The 18,982-nt window shown below is 38.5% G+C and overlaps 1 protein-coding gene across 1 annotated transcript in view; it reads right to left on the bottom strand.

Annotated features, from left to right (window-relative positions):
• Nucleotides 1-18,982, bottom strand: part of NEO1 (neogenin 1) — a 187,651-nt gene that overhangs the window by 118,689 nt on the left and 49,980 nt on the right. Inside the window, exons 6-7 of the mRNA XM_043980302.1 lie at nucleotides 11,023-11,177; nucleotides 9,609-9,729 (exon numbers count right to left, since the gene is read on the bottom strand). Coding sequence (XP_043836237.1) covers nucleotides 9,609-9,729; nucleotides 11,023-11,177 — 276 coding nt within the window. The remainder of the gene's footprint in view (nucleotides 1-9,608; nucleotides 9,730-11,022; nucleotides 11,178-18,982) is intronic.

Raw genomic sequence — 18,982 nt, 5'->3', positions numbered from 1 at the left:
GAACATCATAATAAATAGAAATATTCTGAGCATAAAACAATGACCTTATATTCAGTCATTAACCAATATGTTTTGTAAACTTTGCAAAATAAATGCAAACTATTACTAGTACTACTACTTTATATTGGTAGTAAAAATATACATTTCTAAATTCTGTTTACTATTAAGGATCACTCAAGAAAAATGAAAATATTTTAGAAGCTAGCTGCAGTTTCATGAAAGCTCACAAATAGCAATTAAAAATGAATTCCGAAAGTAATTTTGAATGTTAATTTACATTTTTTCTTTTTTTTTTAATAGCTTCTAAGCTTAAATTAGAATACTTGAAGCCCCAACACAACTTCTACTTTTTGCTTTAATGACAAATTCAATTTTTGGTATGTACAACTAAATAAGTATAATCATCATTATATAACAATACAGGTTTAAAATATTCTTTAAGATATAAGTTCCAATATTTCTGTTCACTTTTTTTCTTAGCTTCTCCTTGTGACAATAAAAAAGACCTGAAGAAAAACTCAAACCCCTTCTGTATTTTGACTTGTTAGTCAATTGTACAACTTCTGGGGACTTTTTTCCCCAGGAAAGTAGCATACTATACTTGAAAACTTAGTTAGGAGATCTGGGTTATAGGCCTGGCCTGGTTTTTCCTTTTTGCAAACCTTAATGCAACATAAAGATACTGTTGTTGTTGCTGATGATGACTGTGAACAAAAATAGTACTCTATGAAACCAATGCACTAATATTTTAAGAATTCACAAAGCAAATTCATGTCAAGAGAAATATTTGCTCTTAGAAATATATTTGTGATCATTATTTCAGATACTGGAATAAACTAATGCAAATAACTGAGAAAATCATTTGCATAAAAAGGTATGCCAATTAACTGGGACAAACAAGAATTTTGGTATGGTTTCATTTTCTGATATTAATAATGGCTTGTGTGCTACTACTAACACCTGGGAGTCTCAGAATGTCCGACCTGGGTCAGGTCGAACTGGATTGAGAGGGTTTCCCCATCTCTAGGTAGCTCTCTGTCAGTGAGGAACTGTATTTCAGGACCCCCATGAGTGTTCCACTGTTCTCTTCTGTTTGGTCTGAAAGGGGTTTTAGAGACCTCTGACATCTGGAATAGGTGTTACTGACTCCAGAAGAGAGAAGAGACCAGTAAAACCATTGTTATAAAGAAAAAATACTTGGTCAAGGTAAGACCACTGAAAGCCCAGTATACTGAAGATGAGGAAAAGTCCACTTATACTAGGGAAATTCATTTTTTATTGAAGACTATACAGAAACTGATTCCTGGATAAGTCCAGATGAGCCTATATAGGGATCTTCATCAAAGTTTACAATATGCACCCAAAAATTGTTTTAGGAATTGTTTTACTTCTAAACGACATGGAAGTCTTGTCACCATTTGGGGAATGATGGACTCGGGTAAAAAGACTGCTATTCTGGGAAACAACTGCTCTAGAATTACAGAGATTCCTTAGCGCCAATGGTATCCCACAACACAACTCTGAACCGTGCCATATATCATGAAAGACTAAGAAATTTATCCAAGAGATAGAGATAAATATGCTTCTGAGGCCTTGGAACTTACATGGCTTCAACTCCATTAAAAACCTATGAGCTGGGGCAGCTAGATGGCACAGTGGATAGAGCACCGGCCCTGGAGTCAGGAGTACCTGAGTTCAAATCCGGCCTCAGACACTTAACACTTACTAGCTGTGTGACCCTGGGCAAGTCACTTAACCCCAATTGCCTCACTAAAAAAAAAAAAACAAAAAAAACCAAAACAAACAAACAAACAAAAAAACCTATGAGCTAGGGGGGCAGCTTGGTAGCACAGTGGATAAAGCACTGGCCCTGCATTCAGGAGTACCTGAGTTCAAATCCGGCCTCAGACACTTACTAGCTGTGTGACCTTGGGCAAGTCACTTAACCCCCACTGCCCTGCAAAAAAAACCACAAACAAACAAACAAAAAACCTATGAGCTGTACCTGGAGCTAGACTTTGAAAAATGGATTGTCAAAGGGCTACTTAATATACACTGTGATGTGTGGTTTCATGATAAAGAATTAAATATGTGTCAAAATCTTGTTAACTGAATGCCAAATTGTGTGAAACATGCGACCATATCTGGGAGATGATATATTGTATATTATAAGATTTTTGAGTTGTAAAAATTCTAAGGTTTATTACATGTCATTAAATTTAATTATTTTTGTTTTGTTCCAGGTAATCTATACACACTGTACAAATATGTACATGGTATAGTAAAAAGAGGACTGTGCTTAAGGGTCATAAGGTATGAGTGTGATAATAAATCTGCCAATTATTGTGTGACTGTAGATAAGTCTCTTTGTTTCTGTAAGCTTGTAAAATGGAAATCACATGTGCAGTACTTACATGTGAGCTATTACTATAATGATCAATTCTATGTGCTTTTAAATCTCCCCACATATTATTTCTTAGAGTGGGGCTACTTGACATAAGTACAAACTTGTTTTCAGTAGACATTCCATGATCTAAGATGATGGCTAATTTGTATAAACATATGCTCTGAGTGATTAGTCTCTGTGGAACACTGAAACTCAGAGGGCAGGGGATCTGCTTCCATATCAACATTTGCAATCTAGCACAGAAAGATGCTAAAACTTGCACTTTCACATTATTTCTTTTGAATATCATGTACGAAATTCTAAAATGCCATTACAGCAGATTTGGTTTTGGTCCATGCATTTTTATTCTCAGTTCAATAATTAATTATTCCCTTCCATTTTTGCTGCATGCATGTTTTTCAAATATTTATCATCGGGAAGTGACAGCAAACCATCTGTATCTCCCTTCTCAAAAGTACTTCCTCTCAATCTCTGCCACCTGGTCTTTTTAGCTTCCACTCTAGTTCTGATTTTTTCCTCCAAAACCTTCATCCTGTGGGCCACTTAGATCAGTAAATGTAACAATCAACAAATGTACATATGTACATGCCAACAAATATTGTTCACAAAATGTTTTTAGAATCAGAAGAAGGCCTCCAACATTTATGGATTTATGGAAATGCAGGGACAAGAACCACATCCGTTAATCAGTGTGGTTGAGTAGCAACTTATACTATTGATAGAAGTAGAATCCCTGATAGTATCACAGCTTTACTGAAATATTAAACTATGCATTAAATTAACTTTAAAAGTATTCCTAAAAGGGCATATCTTTATTATTTTTATCAACTGGAAATGGATGAGATTAGATATAGGAAGGTAGGAGCCACTCACTTGTATACTTCTAATAGCATCTAAAAGGAGTAACAAGTATCCCTATTTAAATTCTTGGTTTAGGGGATGAAATTTGATTCTAAATGTGTAATCTACAATTTTGCTCCTGTCAACTTTTCATTTATTAGATTTTCTGCTTACCCATCTTATTTTATTTCTAATATGTTATTTACTCTAGGTTATATCACATATGCAAATTGGGTGTCAAAAGGAAGAAATATCTGATGCTTTTATGATTTTTTTATAATCTGAAGTTTTCATAGAAGGCTTTTAAATAATTCATACATATAGCACAAAACATGATTCTAATTATTATAGGCAATTGTACCAAAAACTTATGGATGAATAGAAGGCATTCCCTTAACAAATATTTACTAAAGACCTACTCTGTGCAACATCAGAGATGTTCCATCAGAAAATGATCTTAGTGCAATGAGATCATCTAGTTATTTGATAGATGTAAATACTGAGACCCAGAGAGATTAAGTGATTCTTCCTACCTGAAATGCAAAATTTGCAAACCTCTGAAAAACTGTAGGGGAGTTATACAAGCCAAATAGCATAATCTGATATGGCACACTAACTCTGGGAAGCCAATTTCCATTTAGTATCTTCCATTCATTGCTCTCCCATATTTGCATTAGGTCATATGCTATCCCGGACTCAGAGGACCAATATGGTGACTATCATATTCCTTGCCAACTAATCAGTACATCGAATTAATCATCCAGGGAATGGGATATAGGTATTTGTGTGATGATATTCAGAGTCTTACAGTCATGGCAAAACCTTAGATTTCAAAATTTCATTCTGGCAAATACCATTGGGGCTCTATGGTGGGAGAGAGACATTCAGATGAACTACTTCCAATTATTTTTAAAGAACTACTAGGGGGCTACTAAGTAGATCTAGCTGACCATAATTAGGGCTCCTAAAACCAAGTTGATGACAAAATCACAAGGTACATATGGGGCAATGTCTCTGCCTCAACTGCATCTTTTTTTTTTTTTTTTTTTGGTGAGGCAATTGGGGTTAAGTGACTTGCCTAGGGTCACACAGCTAGTAATTGTTAAGTGTCTGAGGCCGGATTTGAACTCAGGTCCTCCTGAATCCGGGGCCAGTGCTCTATCCACTGCGCCACCTAGCTGCCCCCTCAACTGCATCTTAATAATACTATTTTAGGTAGGAACCTCTGGTGCAGGACCTAACTAATGGGAGCATGTAGATTCTTGAAGCAAAACATCTGGCAGTACTAGGAAAAAGTCATCTTCCTCCATCCTATACAATGTCTGGATTGCTCTGTAGAAGTCAAGGGATCCATAGTAATACTGGAGTGAGAGGGTAGAGGGTTGTATTTAGATTGTAATCTTTCCCCAGGGATTTATAAGGGCTTGGTCTCCTCAACCAACAGTCTAGATCAAAGAGGGTATCCATCTAGTATTTCAACTACCACTGAGTCAACATAAGATCTCTTTGGACCATAAAGTCAGCCCTATTCAAATCCACCAGAGCCAAGATGGACAACAATTGAGAAAAGGAAGACAGAGGAGTTTTATTTTTAAGGGTCAGAAAGAGCTAAGCAAGGGGCAGTTAGGTGGCACAGTGGATAGAGCACCGGCCCTGGAGTCAGGAGTACCTGAGTTCAAATCCAGCCTCAGACATTTGACACTTACTAGCTGTGTGACCCTGGGCAAGTCACTTAACCCCAATTGCCTCATTTAAAAAAAAAAAAAGAAAAGAAAGAGCTAAGCAATGGAACAAGTGGTGAGGTATTGTTGGTATAGGGATGGGAAGTGATAGGGGGTTTTACTTTCCAATTACTCAGTCTATCAGTTAGGCACATTTGTGGACGTCTTCTTCTCTGGATGAAACACTGTGTCAAGGAAATAAAGGTAAACTTAGGTCTTTTTATTCTCTGAATTGCAGTAGCTATACCAGTTCTTCTCCACCACTCTCCCCAAGATGGGAAGTGCTAGAGGGTCTGCCAAAAGATGGGCTATGATTAGAAGCAAGATTTGATGTATACATAAAGCCCAATGAGAGTAAGCAGGTCATTAGCCACATCTACCTGCCCTAATTCACTACAAATGGGAGTGGTCAAGCCATCCCAAAAGTGATTCACCAGAGTAGAAGTATTCCATGCCAAATTTTTTTGACTTAGGGCCCAGAAGTAATTGACATATTCTATCATGGTCTCTTTTACCTGTTGGAGCTGATAAATTTGCTCATTAGTAAGCTTGGCTCTAACAGAGGAATCTCCATGAGCTCTTTTTTTTTTTTTGTTTAAAGTGAGGCAATTGGTGTTAAGTGACTTGCCCAGGGTCACACAGCTAATAAGTGTTAAGTGTCTGAGGCTGGATTTGAACTCAGGTACTCCTGACTCCAGGGCCGGTGCTCTGTGGGGGCACTGTGCCATCTAGCTGCCCCCATGAGCTCTTGAAGAAGTTCCTTCTCTGTTATCTAACAGAGGCTGAGGTAGCCCAGAAAACAGTTTGGACAGTTGGCCTGGTCACCCATGCCCATCTGGTCCAGGAGATTGAGAATCCCAAGGGACAGAAGTCTACAAACAACTTGCTCTTGGCCAGGAATTCTGGCAAGTCTGTGGAACTCGAGATGTAAAGATGGAGCCAGGGCCTGCCCTGGTCCCCTGCCCCCACTCTCTCTACTGCTTAAATGCCAGGGATTTGTGGCCTTTGGAGGTTTCCAATGTCTTAAACGTACCCTGGCTAATTTTCCAGAGGCCGGCTGTTAGAGCTTTCTAGTTTCTGAAGCCTCCTATCAGGGGGCTGGCATCATGGGCAAGAAACTGCCATTGTAGCTATAGCTTATCTGTTCTGGGACAGTAAAGTCATATGTAACTCAAGACCCACCTGGGCAGCAAAGGCAATGTTTGATTTTAGAAGAAAGAAGGCCTGGTCTTTAAAAACACCCCCTCAGCCCCCCACCCCCCAGTAGGCTAGAGTAGCTACTTCTATCTGTGGAACACAAATTTCAAAGGCACTGGATGGGCAAGTCAAACGGATGAGCAAGTTGCCAGACTCAAGGTAGCAATTCAAAATTGAGGAAATCTAGAGGTTATTAAGGTACCATATGAAGAGAGCTCCAGGGAGCTGATTCTTTGACTGAACCGACCTATTTTCCTTAAGCCTAGGTCTTTTTATTGCAGCTACCTGTAAGACTCCCTCCTCATTCTCGCCATGATTCTGCTTATGAAGTGACCCCCACTGAGCTTTATCCCACACAACCTAGTTCTCCCTTTCAAAATGATTGCTCTCTCAAGTGAAAAGATCCCAAACCGAATTCACTGTCTTCTTCCAAAAACCAGTTCCTACTTCTACTGATGACATAGCCACTCTCCAGAGTCATTGTAGACTTGTAACCAGAGCATCACCTTTGACTTCTCCTCTCCGAATCACATGCTTTCTTCTTTTCCTTTCCACCCACTCCCTAATTGACTCTTGGAGAAAAAGCAAACCCCTCTGCAGTCACTTGAGACCCTCCACAATTGGCTTCCTATATACCTTTCCCCTCCACAGGGTCTCTGTTCCAGCTAATCCCTATTACTCATTGCTGTCCCTGACCCTGACACTGTAGCTTCCATCTCCAAGAGTGAGAAACTTGCATTTTACTCAGTTCTCCTTTCTGCTTTTTAGAGACTTTACCTTCTTTCCAGACTCAGCTCAGGTACCACGTCCTCCACGAAGCTTTTCCAGACCCTCCAATTTGGCAGTGTTCTCTCCTTCTTCCAATCTTCCAAGCATTTATTAAGTGTCCATATACTACCCATATCTTCCCCATAACACACTCAGCAGAAATAAGCCTCTCAAGGTCAAAGTGGGTTGTCTATTGGATTCATATCTTCGTCATCTAGCACAAGTCTTAAAGTGTATGTAAACATGTTTATTGTTGAATAGAAGAGATCATCTATGTTCACTGCCTTGATCAGAAATGCCCTATTTGAGGAACTAGCTTGACAAGTGGTGGGAATGTGTCCACAAAAGGCTGACCACAATGATGCTGGGACTCAGCACCATTTCACAAGAGGAGCAAGGGAAGAAAAGCAGGACATTTCGTCTGAAGAGCAGAGGGACATAAGAGCGGTGCTGGGAGGGTCTGATACACGGAAGAAGGATCAGAAGCCAGAAGAGGGAGGAAGGACAAAAGTAATAGAGGTTGGGTGAGGTTCCCTATTAGGAAAAGCTGCTTCAACAAGGAGACCTATGCGAAAGTGGAACAAGACGCTTTGTGAGAAAGGTCCCGAAATGGCAGCTCGACAGCCCTGTGTTAGGCACGTCATAGAAGTGGGCTAGACTGCCAGGGAGGTTCTACCAATACTGAGAGAATGAGTCCTTTATTTACTGTGCCCCTTGTACCCTCCAGACCCATCACTACTCCACAGTGTATTACAGTATATAACCTCCAGGCGAAAGGGGCCTTAACCACTTTTACGGTCTGAACCTGCATAAAACAACATACACAGGATTACAAATCTACAGATGAAGCTAATTATGGTGAAATGTGTGTGGGAGACTTTCCTAAACATTCTGCGTCCTGACCATCCCCTCTTCTACTCCATTCAGCACCTAAAGCAGCATTTATTGAAGATGCATGTACAGATCAGACACATCATTAATATTTTAGGAGACAGGGCTTTCTAGGATAAACAAGTATTTGTAAAGTGCAAGGAAGACATTATTGGTGATCTGAGATAGAGACATGAAACACAGTTGTCTGTGGATTATCCCCAAATGCTAAGCCATCTCTCTGGAAAATCACTGTCATCAGAAGATAGAACTACAGTGCTCTTTTCTGTTAAGGTGATATGGCACCGATCTCTACTGAGAAGGCAACACATCTTTTTGTGACCTTTAATGCACTGTTCATATTCCTGAATTCTACAACATCATAACAGAGCCCAAAGGACCTCCAATAAGCCATGTGACATACTCCAACCTCCAGTCTGGAAAACTTGTGCCTGCTCTGCTAAGGACCCCACTACAGTCATCCCATAGAGATCTGTTCTCACCACTTCTCAGTTTAAACTATATTTATTTTGAAACTAGTAAATAAAACATGAGAGAGTTTTCATGACAGTATGAGAATGCTCATTTGGTTTTGTAACAAGATCAATACGAAGAAGTATAATGAATAAAACACAGATAAACTAAAAGTTTCCCCTCCCCCAATTTAATATCTGTTTTCTCAATCACATTCTAAATAACTACAAAAATTAATATATTCTAACTGTGGGAGGATAACAGGGCTTTCTTGACAGTCTAGATGTCTGCCAAAGAAGCATCTCCCTAAGATTACTTTCTATGTTTGTCTTTTATCTATAACAATTGTTCCAGATATCAAATGTCCACCAGATTTCAAGGATAAAATTGAAAAATTCATCATTAATTTCTATACCTGAAAAAAACCCTTAAATGCCTTATTTCTTCTACCAAAAAAATAAAAAAGCAACACGAAATCTGGAAAAAAAAAGAAAAAAAATCTAATTCACTGCAAAGCATTGATTATGCTTTAGAGTTCAATCTTGATAGGAAAGAAGGTAGCACTGCATAGTAGTAAGAGCACAAGATTTGAAATGAAAATACCTGAATTGGAATTCCTCCTCTGTCAACTGCTATATGACCTGGCTAACTAGCTAACATTGATAAAGTGCTTCCTATGTATTAGGCACTATCTTAAGTGCTTTACAATCATCATCTCATCTGATCCTCACAACAACCCTGTGAGACAGGTGCTATTATTATTATTATTCACATTTTATGGTTGAGGAAACTGAGGCAAATAAAAGTTAAATGACTTGCCCAAGGTCACACAGCTGCTGCATGTGTAAGGCAGAGCTTGATCTCAGGTCTATGAGATTCTAGACCCAGGGCTCTGTGCATTATGCTGCCACCTAGTGGCACCCCCCCTCCCCCGGGAACATAGGTAAATCTCAACTTCTCTAGGCCCAAATCTCCCTCCAATTCTTAGTCCTATAGTTCCATGAACAGGGTACTAAAATTTAAATTAATGTAATGAAAGGTCAGAAACATATATGAGAATCCATAGCTCTTCATTTTTTTCTCTTCGTAATTGCAATTCCCTTTCATATTTTATCTGAAATTTTTATTTAAAAAGTATGAGCCAAAAAACATTTGTTATGTGATCATTCTAAGCTGTACATTGTCATCTCATCCCTGATTACAAAGAAAGGTTCTTAATGGAACAATTCACTATGAAGAGATTGACATCACATGACTTTTTTATAACACCACCTAAAGAGGCAGTTTTTCAAGTGCCTAAAATACTTTGTATTACCCCAGTTCCTTCTTACCATGATCAAGGATTATTAGCTGGGCTCCAGACTGTGAATTTCCAACATCATTCTCCGCAATGCACTGATAAAATCCTTCATCTGATTTCACCAGACCCAAAACCTGAAGGTTATGTTCTTTCTGAGAAAGAAGAATAAAACTAATTTAATGACTTAATTATTTAACATTACCTACAGGTATAAAAAAAAGTCATCTAAATTTCATATTATGGAATGGTTTTTAAAACCCACATTTACCAAAAAGGAAAGCTCCCACAATATTTGTAACATGGATCTTCATCTAAGCTCTGCATCCTTCCCGGGACATACACAAGGAATATTCTTGGTTGTAGTTTTGTCTTTGGCAAAACAGGTATCAGGATCATAGGGCCATATTTAATGTCATTGGTGACCTGACCTCAAGATTTTTTATTAGCAAAGTCAAAATACTTTTCTGAGACACTCACTTTAAAAATGAATACAGGAGACAGCTAGGTGGCACACTGGATAAAGCACCAGCCCTGGATTCAGGAGGACCTGAGTTCAAATCTGGCCTCACACACTTGACACTTACCAGCTGTGTGACCCTGGGCAAGTCACTTAGCCCCAATTGCCTTGCCCCAAAACCAAAAAACCAAACTGAATACAATGATATTTGGTGATCAGCAGGCAAAAATGTCACTACAGCCATTCAATAAAGAACGAGATACTAACTCAGCTCTGACAAACGGATTTCTACTTAGTTTAATCTGCCAGGACATGCCTTTGTTGGGTATTTCATACATATCATTTGAGGATATTAGCCTATGAAGCACAATTAGGTATGTGATTACAAAGAAAGAAAAAATCAAACACTAAACCTTTAACGACCTAATTTAGAATTAAAATCATCATGAAGTATTTATATAGATCTATTAAGATATTGTATTAATTATCAGTGCTAAGGTTTAAAGAATTCTGGTATGTGGTTACTCAGGAAAATGAAGATCTTTTGACCAGGAAGATAGGGAGAATAAAAATGAGAATGAATGCTGGCTATGACTGGGGTACTTGTTAGCTTCATGTCTCTAAGCAAATTATTTAACTTCTCTAGGGCCTCTCCTTGGCCCACCACCTGGAGTCCTCCCTGTTACTAACACCTGGGCTCCAGGCTCAGTGTCCTGGAGCTTTATCTTGCTGGGGCCCAGACTTTGAAGCTTCTTCCATTAGAAAGTAAGTACCCTGAAAGCAGAGACTGTCTGGCTTACTTAACTTGTATCCCAAGTGATTAGTTCAGTGCCTGGCACATCATAAATGTTCTCATTGTACACCCCCCCCCATTTTATGTAAACATGTATAAGTCTTTAATTATAATTAAATGATTCAAGCTAGAAATAAAGTCAACCTTCACGTGCATACACCAGAGAGTTGGAAACACCCCTGAAAAAATACTTACTACAATCTTAAAGTAATCACTGGGGATAACCATGTCACCATTCTTGACCCATTTTACAGTTGGTGTGGGTTTCCCAGTCACTTCACATTCAAACACAATATCCATGGATTCATGTGCATATATATTAGCAGGCTTCTTCAGGAATTCGGGTGAGGCTTTGGGGGAAAAATGGAAAAGAAGACATTAATATAACCCAAAAGAGACAAGTGTTGAAAATTTAGCCTATTGCTTAGCACTGGGCACTTCTCTATCTACCCTTTTACTTTACACCAGAGGGCTAGCTGAAGAGATGATAAATTGGTCTTAAATCAAAAACAAAGAACAGATGTTAGGAGTTAATAATACAAATAAAATTTGGTACAATTAGAAAACTAACTTTGACTTCTCAAGTCTTTTCCACATGTTCATTGATAAAATTGCCTATAATGAGAAAATAAAACAGAAACACTTTAAATGCTTTAACAATTTTAAGGAATATAACTGCTGTTGTTTGGTTGTTAAAATTGTGTCTGACTCTCCATGACCTCACAGACTTCTGTTCATGAGGTTTTCTTTTTTTTCCTGTTTAGAATTTTATTTTCCAAATTACATATAAAAACAAATTTTTCAGGGCAATGAGGGTTATTAAGTGACTTGCTTAGGTTCACACAGCTAGTAAGTGTCAAGTGTCTGAGGAGGTCCTTCTGAATCCAGGGCTGTTGCTTTATCCACTGCACCACCTAGCTGCCCCCTTGACATCAATTTTTTAAAACTTTGCATTCCAACTTTTCTTCCTCCCTCCCCACCCTGATCCCCAAGAACTCAAGCAATTCAAAATAAGTTGTACATGAGTAGTCATGCAAAACATCTCCACATTAGTCAGGTTGTGAAAGAAAATGGACAAAAACAAAACTTCAGATTAAAGAATGATCAAAAAAATTGTTCTTAAATCTGTTTTCAGATACTATCAGTTCTTTCTCTGTAGATGGATTACAATTTTCATAAATCCTTCAGAGTTATATTGGATCATTGCATTGCTTAAAGTAACCACGTTCTTTCCAGAAGACCATCTTACACTATTGCTATTATTTTGTATACAGTACATTTCACTCTGCTTCAGTTCACGTAGGTCTTTCCAGGTTTTTCTGATAGCATCCTGTTCATCCTAACTTTTATACAGTACCTTAAATTTGACAAAGAATTTTCTTCACAATAGCCCAGCAAAGTAAGTACCATACATTTTGCCATTATAATCAATCATCACTTCCCCACACCTCCACCATCTCTCCCCCCACTCCATATGTCCTTTCCTGCTTCTTTCAGGTGAGATGTCACCCCATTCTGCCACTCCACTCCCCTATCCCCTCCCCCAGTGTATTCCTTTTCCCCCTCAATTTTACCCCAATGATGTTATCATGGGGGCAGCTAGGTTACACAGTGGACAAAGGAGGCCCGGAGCCCAAATTCAGCCTCGGACTCAAGACACTCATTAACCCAGACAGCTATCATCCCTTCATAACCAATTCCCATCTGTGTCCTCTGTCTAAATTTATTCCTATCATCTGTGCTAATACTCAGAAGGCTCTTATGATTTAGACATATCATTCCCATGTAGGAATGTAAATAGTTTAACCTTTTAACATTTCTTATGATTTCTTTATCCTATTTATCTTTTTATGCTTCTCTAGGGTCTTGCATTTGAAAGTCAAATTTTCTCTTCAGTTCAGGTCTTTCATCATGAATACCTCAAAGTCCTCTTTTTCATTAAAGTCTACATGGGGTTTTCTTGGCAAAGATGCTGGAGTGGCTGCCACTTCCTTCTCCAGTAACAAACAGGGTAAATGATTTGTCCAAGGTCACACTGCAAGGAAAACTCTGAAGCTATATTTGAACTTAGATCTTCCTGACTACAAACCCAGTGCTGCTGCTGCCTTTTTTTTTTTTTTTGGGTGAGGCAATTGGGGTTAAGTGACTTGTCCAGGTTCACACAGCTAGTAAGTGTAAAGTGTCTGAGGCCGGATTTGAACTCAGGTTCTCCTGAATCCAGGGCTGATGCTCTATCTGCTTATCCACCTAGCTGCCCCATTTTTTTTTTTTGGTGACCAGTGCTTCTTCTTAAGTTATGTTACAATATGGAAAACTTGTAATGCTATTGTCATTCATTCATTTCAGTTGTGTCCAACTCTTCATGCCCCTACTTGGGGTTTTCTTGGCAAAGATAACTGGAGTGCGTTGTCATTTCCTTCTCCAACTCACTGGTCAAGAACTAGTACCCTTTCCACTGCTGCAGAAGGTATTTTTTCCTGCTCTTCTACTAGGTTTTTGATGTTGGAGCTTATCATTTGGAGGTAGGTCAGCTGCACAGTAAAAAAAAAAAAGTGCTGGATCTGGAGTCTGGAAGATTTATTTTTAATCCTACTTTAGATACTTGCAGGTTATATGTTTTTTAAGTGTGTGACCCTGGACAATTCCCTTAACGTCACACAACCTCAATTTCCTCATCTGTAAAAATAGGGCTAATGATATCTCCCCAGGTTGTTGTGAAGATCGAAAGAGAACACCCACATAATATGCCTGGCAAACCTAAGGGCTTGGTGAATACTAGCTCTTATTAGTCCCATTTTACAGACAAAGAAAGAGGCTGAGAGAGTACGTGAATGCCCAAGGTCACCAGTTAACTGCAGTGCATCTTTTTTTTTTTTAAAGTGAGGCAACTGGGGTTAAGTGACTTGCCCAGGGTCACACAAATAATAAGTGTTAAGTGTCTGAGGCCGGATTTGAATTCAGGTACTCCTGACTCCAGGGCTGGTGCTCTATCCACTGCGCCACCTAGCTGCCCCCAGTGCATCTTTTTTAAAAGTAAAGTTCTTATAAAGAACTAGGGAAGGAAATCCAAAATTCATATTGTCTTTCAAATTCAAACAAAACGTTATTTACAAACTGCTAGTATGTTATTTGGTCAGATCTATAGTCCTGTGGCTCTGAAACATGAGTAAAGTTAAGAGAGACATCCTGAGTTTGAAGGCATAATGATGGTCTTAGCACTTAACCCAAAGACATTTGTGAATGCTCATCAAAAACACACAAATAACTCATACCAAATTCCTTATTGGGTGCCACCCACCATGTATTTGAAATACAAACCAGCAACGGAACAGGCATTTAGTAACTGTTGGTGATCCATCCAATGGTACTCATCTCAAGTCAGCCACACCTTCCCATCCTGTGATTCTTCTCCATGTCCTTCCACAAATTCTCCAAAGAGGACTCACCACAGAAACATTCTCCAAGTTGTTGTTAGTGAATACAAAGGCAGCACTTGGGCTGTCCGTGTATCTGAGCTGTCCACATCCCTCTCTGATCTTACATTTCTTTTATGCTCATTCATGCTAATTATAATTTTTAATACATTGTAACCTATATAAACCTACAATATATCTCTTCATTGCTCTTTGTATGATCTACAATTTTGATTCGTTAGGAATTATGGGATTCCATAATTTCCATACATATGGCATTAATGGAGGAAAACTGGTGTTAACAAGATGAGTTTCTGTGTGCAGAAGCAGTCTGGAAGAACTGAAAGCACTGAACAATTTCCCAAATGCAATGCAACCTGCTCTTTTCTTTCTCTTTGATTCTAGGTCAAATTAAGCTTATTTTACTCTGGATACACCAATGTCCCAAACATTTATTTATTTATTTTTTGTGGGGCAATGGGGGTTAAGTGACTTGCCCAGGGTCACACAGCTAGTAGTGTCAGGTGTCTGAGGCCAGATTTGAACTCAGATATTCCTGAATCCAAGGCTGGTGCTTTATTCACTGAGCCATGCATGTAGCTGCCCTGTCCCAAACATTTAAAACAGTTTTATTACAAAAACTTTTCACTTCAGAAGAGATTCATCTGGTGATATTTGCATAAACAATATTTGATAAACAAACTCAACAGGCAGTTACTGAAAGCATTCACTGATCAACTGCATAACATCATCTGGTCAATATACATCTCCTTGATTTTCAATGATAGTTTAAATGACCATTCACTTTTGAAGGGTCATGAATCTCACTGAAGAGGTTCTATAGTATTTTGGGGTTTGACATAATCAGCATGTCCTCAACAAACGGGCATCTGAAAAGTTCCCTATAAAGAATTCTTCTATGTAGACTCTGCATGGAACATGCTCCATCAAAGTAACAAACACCTCTGGTGAATTTATGTGAATTTATATTCATGACTTACTTGATAATGATAACACAGGACAATTTCTATCCACTACCCTCTGGGTTATGAGTTGATCATGCTTATATTGCAGCAAAATGTAGCTTTAAAGGCTCTCCAAAACAATTTCTTTCATGTACATGTTAAATTCATAAAATCCAATAGTAATACTGATAAGTAGAGGGTTAAATAAAAGCTCTCTCAGAAAAACTCTACTCTAAGGGGCAGCTAGGTGGCACAGTGGATAAAGCACTGTCCCTGGATTCAGGAGGACCTGAGTTCAAATCCAGCCTCAAACACTTGACACTTACTAGCTGTGTGACCCTGTCACTTAACCCTCACTGCCCAGCCTGCCCCCCCCCAAAAAAAAAGAAAAGAAAAGAAAAGAAAACTCTACTCTAAACCAACAGAGTAATTCACTGTTTCCTTTGAGGCTGTAGTCAACTATAATGGTACAACATAAAATACTATCAAGCTATTTTAATGACTTAAAAATTACTGTTTTTGAAGATGGCAGATTAGGAACAACAACCCAGTTGAACTCTCCTAATACACTCCTCCAAATTACTTTAAAAAAACACCTTAGAAAAACATGGCAATACCTATATGAACTGATGCAAAGTGAAGTGAAAAGAAGCAAATCGTTGTACACAGTAAGAGTGATGTAATGATGATCAACTGTCAAAGACTTGGCTACTCTGAACAATACAATGATTCAAGACAATTTCTAAAGGACTCATGATGAAAAAATGATAGCCATCTCCAGAGAGAGAACTGATGAACTCTGAGTGCAGCAAAGTAAAGTATAGTTTTCTCACGTTATTTTTCTTGCTTTATCTATCTCTTGTTTGGACATAAATTGTTTTCCTCTCCATAGATCTGAGAGGTAAACCACTCCTTCCTCTCCTAATTTATCTATGGTATCACCCTTTATGTCTAAATCTTGTACCCATTTTGACCTTATTTTGGTATACGGTATAAGATATTGGTCTATGCCTAGTTTCTGCCATACTACCTTCTAGTTTTCCCAGCAGTTTTTGTCAAATACTGAGTTCCTATCTCATAAGCCGAGTCTTTGGGTTTATCAAATAGTACCTTACTACAGTCAATTACTACTGTGTCTCCTGTGCCTAACCTATTCCATTGATCCACTACTCTATTTCTTAGCCAGTATCAAACAGGTTTTGTTTTTAGTTTTTTTCCCCAAATAGTTTTGATGACTGCCGTTTTTATAATATAGCTTCCAATTTGGTACAGCTAGCCCACCTTCCTGTGCATTTTTTAATTCGTTCCCTTGATATTCTTAACTTTACGTTCTTGCAGATGAATTCTGTTATTATTTTTTTCTAACTCTATAAAATAATTTTTAGGTAGTCTGACTGGTATGGCATTCTCAATTCCCTATTCAGGAACAGTAATACTACCTGTGATTTAAAAAAACTTCTCTGTATCTTCTGGTGTTTTGAAAACTAATCCTCCAGTACAGTGGGTTGTTGTTGTTTTGTTTTGTTTTTGATGTAAACTTGGCTTGGTCCAGTTGCTTTTCCTGTTTTCAATTTGAAATTACTGGTAGAAAATTAATTCATAGCATTAGCATTTCATACCTTCAGCCATCTACTCTCACTTTATAACTCTTGAGAGAGACACAGAAAATTATGCAAAAGATTACAAACTATAATGTCACAGCTTGACAAAAAAACCATCAACCTGCTTTTATTCTGGGGACAATTAAAAGATATTTACAAAGAAATCTGGGTTTCAACTAAATGCTATTCTGACAGGTACCCAATCTAATGCCACACTGTTGGCTCTAACTACCCAAATTTATAAAACAACAACAAACTGAAGACCAAACTAATAATTCTTTCTGCTTCTTTTCAAGCTGTAACAAAATGCCATTAGGCTAATCAAAGAACTCCTCTTCAGGAGCATCTAGGCTCACTGCTCCCCAGTGACTCCCTGCTTGCAAGCAAAGGGGTAACATGACTTCTTTTCCTCTCCTCTTAGAGCCTCTGCCACTGCTTGTCTACTTCCTTGGAGGACCCCAAAGGTGTTTGACCCAACTACCAGAAATAGGTTAATTAGCAAATACAAACATATGCATTACTACCCAGGATATTAGGTAAGGAAAACTATTAGGAGATTAATAACTGGCAAATCATTATAAATCCCGGTAAATCCAGTATCCAGACTGTGCCTCAGTTTTCTCTCAGTAATGACTAGGGATAGCGAGCAAGATGATGGATTAGAGGCAGCAACCCAGCTTAATTTTCCCAACATTCCCCTTCCAACTTTAACACCTTAAGTCATAAGGAAAACAAAAGATCAGAGTGAGACATTTTTCCAATCCAAGACGATTTAGGAGGAGAGGTCTGTGACACCAGGGTGGGACCCAGCCCAGAACATTTGCAGTGGCAGCACCAGGTTATAACAGTGGTGGCAGCAGCAGTAGCTATGGGAACCCACATCCCAGAGAAGATAAGGTCAACTGAACAGAAAGAGATTATAGAGGATCTTGAATTAAAACTGGGCACAGCACCCTGTTGTACTGCTCATATACAGTTCTAGGCTATGATTCCAGGGCAGAGAGGAACATTTGTAGTTGATCACATGGGAGCAGGGACCCTTCCTTGGTAAAGACCAAGGAATAGACCAGGACAATAGTGACCACACCTTTCCCCAGATCACAGACAGCAGCACAAAGAAAACAATCTTGGGACAGTGTTTTCTTACTCACAGGTGAGAACCACCCAACTTTAACATAAAGCTCAAAGTCAAGAAATAGGGGCAGCTAGGTAGTACAGTGGATAAAGCACCAACCCTGGATTCAGGAGGACCTGAGTTCAAATCTGCCCTCAGACACTTGACACTTACTGGCTGTGTGACCCTGGGCAAGTCACTTAACCTTCATTGCCCCACTTAAAAAAAAGTCAAGAAATAGGCTGAGAAAATGAGCAAACAACAACAACAAGAACTTGGCTACAAAAAAGTACTACAATGTCAAGAAAGAACAAGACATAAACTAAGAAGACAATGATGGGAAACAGCTACAACCAAAGCCTCAAAGAAAAATCCTAATTGAACCCAAGCCCAACAAGAATTACTGGAAAAGTTAAAGACATAAGAGTGGTAGAAGAAAAATTGGGGGAAAAATGAGAGTGATGCAAGAAAAATATGAAAGGTAATTAATATCTTTGATAAAAGAGGCACAAAAATACTGAAGAAAATAACACAAAAACAGAATTGGCCTAATGGTAAAAACAGGCACAAAAATTCACAAAAGAAAAGAATTTTTTAAAAAGCAGAATAAGCCAAATGAAAAAGGAGATACAAAAATTCATTGAAGAAAATAACTCCTTAAAAAGTAGAATTGGTAGGGGCAGCTAGGCGGCACAGTAGATAGAGCACGGGCCCTGGAGTCAGGAGTACCTGACTTCAAATCCGGCCTCAGACACCTAACACTTACTAGCTGTGTGACCCTGGGCAAGTTACTTAACCCCAATTGCCTCACTAAAAAAAAAAAAAAAAGGTAGAATTGAGCAAAAGGAAGCTAATGACTCCACAAGACATCAAGAAACAATAAAAAAGTCAAAAGAATGAAAAATAGAATAAAATTTGAAATATTTCACTGGATAAACAACTGACCTGAAAAATAGATGGAAGGAAAGGTGACAAGAAATATTAGATAACCTGAAAGCAATAATCAAAAAAGAGCCTACACATATTTTAAGAAATTAAAAAGAAAAACTGCCCTGATATCTT

This window comes from Dromiciops gliroides, chromosome 2, assembly GCF_019393635.1.
Source record: "Dromiciops gliroides isolate mDroGli1 chromosome 2, mDroGli1.pri, whole genome shotgun sequence".
NCBI classification, from domain to species: Eukaryota; Metazoa; Chordata; class Mammalia; order Microbiotheria; family Microbiotheriidae; genus Dromiciops; species Dromiciops gliroides.
The sequence above is the reverse complement of the archived record's forward strand: the minus strand, read 5'-3'. Positions and strand labels throughout refer to the sequence as shown.